General features: G+C 52.9%; 1 protein-coding gene across 1 annotated transcript; it reads left to right on the top strand.

Moving 5' to 3' along the window:
- Window positions 1-3: 3 nt before the first annotated feature.
- LOC114073224 (bile salt-activated lipase-like) lies at window positions 4-2,665 on the top strand (the record flags this gene model as incomplete). The annotated part of the gene is made up of 7 exons (XM_027911014.1): window positions 4-111; window positions 302-409; window positions 616-733; window positions 1,021-1,207; window positions 1,453-1,656; window positions 1,801-1,998; window positions 2,461-2,665. Coding segments are annotated over 7 exons (1,128 nt in total), but the record flags the coding sequence as incomplete, so codon positions are not given.
- Between the last annotated feature and the right edge of the window lie 2,068 nt (window positions 2,666-4,733).

Below are 4,733 nucleotides of genomic sequence, written 5' to 3'. Positions count from 1 at the left end.
CAGCACATGGCTATTGCCTGGGTGAAGAGGAACATCAAGGCCTTTGGGGGTGACCCAGAAAACATCACCATCTTTGGGGAGTCGGCCGGTGCTGTCAGTGTCTCCCTGCAGGTGAGTTGTGTCTGTCACTCCCCGCTAGAGCCACTTCTGTGTAAATGGGGGAGAGGGACCCCTCGGCACTGTGACACTTTCCTCCCCAGGCTGGGTGCACAAGCTGCGAGGTGATCAGTGGGGTGTGGCACATAATGGTGTCTTCATGAGTTTTTACCTGAAAGCCTCTTGTTTCCATTCTGCACCCCAGACCTTGTCCCCAAAGAACAAGGGCCTGTTCAAGAGAGCCATCAGCCAGAGCGGTGTCGGGGTCTGCAGCTGGGCCATCCAGAGGGACCCCCTCTTCTGGGCTAAAAAGGTAACATTCAGGTCTTTCCTGAGTGACTGGAAAAAGACCAAAATATTGATTCCCTAGAGGGGAGCATAAATAGGAGCTGTGCCCAACTGAACTTTGGAAACGTGATGCTTTGTAGATTAAAACAAATGCACCCCTCTGCCTCTATAACAACAACCCCTGTCTTTGGGAGGTAATGCCCTGTGGTTTCTCTCTCTCTCCTCCTGCAGCTTGGAGAAAAGCTGGGCTGCCCCACAGACAACACAGCCATCTTGGCCAACTGCCTTCGTGTCTCTGACCCCAAAGCCTTGACACTCGCCTACCACCTTCAGCTGACAAACCTGCCCTGTAAGTCCCCTGACCCATGTGGTGATTCCCCATCCACTCAGGGCTCCCCAAACCTCTGGCAGGACACCGGGGTGATTGCCAGGAGTGTTGAAGCAGTGCTTGTGTCCTTCAGAAAGAGGGCAATAATGACAGATCTTGCAGTCACCCTTCCTTAGGCAGGTGCACACTGTGCTGGATGAGCACAGCCCACCTCAGCCTAACTTTTTCACAGCTCTTTGAGTCATTGCAGAACACACACCTGTCTGTTCTCACCTCCTCACAGATTCTGGGTTTGTCTCCTGCTGCAGCTCCCTTGGTGCACACCCTGGCCATCACTCCTGTTGTGGATGGAGATTTCCTGCCAGACATGCCAGAGAAGCTCTTTGCCAACGCTGCTGACATTGACTACCTGGCTGGGGTCAATGACATGGATGGGCACTTCTTCGCCGGTGTGGATTTACCCGCCATCAATGGCCCACTGAGGAAAATCTCTGCGTGAGTGGGAGAGGCTCTGAAAACCCTCAGCAGGAGGGATCTTCTCTTTAATGTGGCTCCCAAACTCTGAGCACTTGGACTTGAGTGGACAGGGCTCGACCTCCAAAACAGGCTGTCACTCCGAGCCTGGGTGCCCAGGGCTTGTGTTGCTGAGCCCAGAGCCTTCAAGAGAAAGAGCCAGGCAATGGACTTGCCCCACTGGAAGCTACTGGTCAGTAAGTAGTTGATATTACTTGTCTTTTCAGGGAACAGGTCTATGATTTGATCAAAGGGCTGACCGTGGACAGGGGCGAGGCTGGAGCCAATGCCACGTACGGTATCTACACCCAGAGCTGGGAGGAGAACCCGAAGCAGGAGGTCATGAAGAGGACAGTGGTGGACCTGATCACTGACTACATCTTCCTGGTTCCCACCCAGTGGGCCCTGAATCTGCACCTGCAGAACGCCCGGTGAGCAGCTCTGCCCTGGCAGGAAGACTGAGCTGGACTGGGGGGCCAAAATGCTGCATTCCCAGCATTAGGGGTTGAGGAGCTGGTTAAGAGAGCTCTGCTCTTCACTCACAGCTGCTTAGCCAGTCTGTTTTATTTCCCCAGGAGTGGCAAGACATACAGCTACTTGTTCTCCCAGCCGTCACGCATGCCCATCTACCCCAGCTGGGTTGGGGCAGACCACGCTGATGACCTGCAGTACGTCTTTGGCAAGCCCTTTGCCACCCCTCTGGGCTACCTGCCCAAGCACAGGACTGTCTCCAAGGCCATGATCGCTTACTGGACCAACTTTGCCAGGACTGGGTGAGTGATTCCTGTTCCACATTTGTGGTTTGCTGGGACCCTTCAGCCTGCTGCCTTTGTCCAGTAACTTCTCAGGATCATTCCCCAAAGCAGGGTGTTCTCTGTAGTTCTGTTCTGAGCCAGGCTCTGTATCTCCCAGTGGTGGAGTTTGCTCTGGGTCCTCCTCATCCATAACACACCTGAGGAGAGGAGGAGCATCTTCAGAGCTTGTGAACTCTGATTATACTTAGTGATGAGGTTCATTCCTTAATACTTGTGTTCATACAGGACTCAAATCCCTGCATGTAGCCAGGGATGATGCCAGTGGGGACTGATGGAGGAGACTGCAGGTTGGCAAGTCACTCCTGGCAGGCAGAATTCCTATTGCTTGTGCTAGTGTCAAACACTCTGTGTGCACTCACTAAAAGCTTTATCCACAAGCTTCCATGATAAAACTGAACTTGTCTGTCTCTTTTTTCCCAGTGATCCCAACAAGGGGAATTCGGACGTGCCCGTTTCCTGGCCAGCCTACAGCAGCAAGGGCGCTTACTACCTGGAGATCAACAACAAGATGAACAAGAACTCCGTGAAGAAGGACCTGAGATCCCAGTTTGTGACCTTCTGGAACTCGGTCTATCGGAGCCTGCCACAGGTTGCCAACATCACCCAGTCGGAGTTAATGTTCTGAACCTAAGCAAAAAAGCACTTTTTAAAGATCAATTAAAGGCTTGTTTGTAACTGAGCGACTCTGGTTCTCCTCGTGTTTGCCATGCCAGGGTTTTGTCACTAACCTGAATGTCAGGCAGGAAGGACCATCTGTGGGCGGTGTGTGTGTCCCCTGGCCCGTGACACCCTGATGTCCAGGGAAGCTGTTGACAGCCAGGGCCCAGTGTCTCCCCTCTCAGCCTGTTGGCTCTGGGGTTGTTTTCCCTCATTGCCCACGTGGTCCCAGGCAGGACAGCACCAGTCCTGACTGGATATCCCCATGTTACCATCAGTGTCCCTGCTCATACCAACCAGCTCCTAGACAGCTGCAGTGCAACAGGTGAATACAAACCAGTCCTGACCTGTTGCTGATCATCGCTCAGGAACTGACTGGGGCAAAATAAACCCACGTGGGATGTGATTCCACAGGGGGTTTTGGGTAGAGGCTGGGCTGGACCAGGCTGGGGAGCTCCAGCTCCAAGCAGGCAGGGCAAGGAGCACAACCAGCCACAAGCCTCATCCTACACATTCCCCTCTTCACCCACCAAGGCAGAGCCTGGCCCTGGTACCACACAGTGCGGTCTGTGGCTGTGCTGGAGCTGTCCCAAAATCCAGGTTCATGTGGGTGGAATAACCTGGGCTGGTGTGAGACATTGGGGCCGTGCTGCAGACACAGGCAGGAGAGCAGGGGTTGTGTGGATGTGGAGATTCTGCTGTGCATGTGGAGATCCTCCATGCAGAGGGGCTGGAGGGTGGGGAGCCCAAGCCAGGAGGGGCCAGGGCAAGGGCCAGGGTGAGGGAGCACCCCCCACACTGGAGCTGACCTCCTGCTGCTTCCAGTGAGCTGGAACCAAGGGCAGGGTTTGCAGGAGTCAATGCCATATGTTCCTGTGGCCCATGACCACCTGGTCCCAGTTCAGTTTTCCAGAACATTCTGTGAGATCTGCAAGAAACATCTTTCATATTCTCACCGGTGTCCTTCATCTGCACCTTTTAAAGGAATAGGAATTTCTAGATTGAACTGGTACCTGCATTTCCCTCTTGCTTTGCCCCTGTACCACTGAGTAGCTGCAGTAGCTGCAGGAGGGCAAATGCAGAGGGTGAAGCCTTTAGTGCTCAAATACATTTCATGCAGATCAGGCCCAGGTGCCTGAGGTTTTTGTGCCAGAGCACCTCTGTCAGTGTGCAACTGGATGCAGCTTGGAAGGGTATCTTTAATATAAATGTTCTTTCCTCAGTGGTGTCATGAGAGCCTTTCATGGTACCAGGATGTGATGAGGGAGGTTGAACCAAAGTTAAATCAGCCCGTTGCTCACCTGCCTGAGTCCCTTCTCTTCTGAAATCGGGAGCACAAATTTCATTTTTGCAGATTCACTGAAAAGCTCCAATTACAACATAAAATGCATATGAATCCTTTCCTTTGTTCCTTCTCTTAGGAATCCATCTACATTTTCCATAAGGAGCCTTACCCCCTTATGGCAGATGTTCTACCAGCTCTGTGATTGATTGTGCAAAGGTGTTGCACAGGCAGCTGAGTGTTCTGTTAGAGGCAGACTTCAAAGCCTTTCCACTCCACTCTCTCTCCTTCACAGATACAACAAGCAGGGAGGATGGCAAAGAGCAGCTGGCAGATGAGCCTGCAGAGAGATGAGGGTGATGAGGGTGAGGAGGAGGAGGAAGGCTTCAAGCCTTGTAATGGGAGTGACAATGAAGGGAAGACAGAAATTCTGGACTATGTGTGAACTTGATGAGAAGTTTGGCTGATGTTGGATGGAATCATCCTTAAGGATTGATGTCCTTTTCTGAGTCTGGTGCATTGCCCGCATGTTCTGAGGGAGGGTGGGCTGGGAGTGGGTCTGTGTGGGGGGACTGGCCAGGGCAAGGTGTGGGTGCTGGTGGCTTGGGAAGACTAAGGCATGAGGAACTGAGCAATGGATTGTCTCTTCTCCGTGGTACCCCCTGTAGCTGGGTGTGGTGCACACCGAGGGCGGTTTTGTGGAAGGCGAGAGTAAGAAACTGGGACTGTTTGGGAGCTACGTCGACATCTTCAG

The sequence above is a fragment of the Empidonax traillii genome, unplaced genomic scaffold (genome assembly GCF_003031625.1).
Source record: "Empidonax traillii isolate 1590-97213 ecotype Southwest subspecies unplaced genomic scaffold, ASM303162v1 scaffold5728:size7308, whole genome shotgun sequence".
Taxonomy (NCBI): Eukaryota; Metazoa; Chordata; class Aves; order Passeriformes; family Tyrannidae; genus Empidonax; species Empidonax traillii.
Note: the sequence above shows the minus strand (reverse complement) of the source record. Positions and strands in the feature narration are given on the sequence as shown.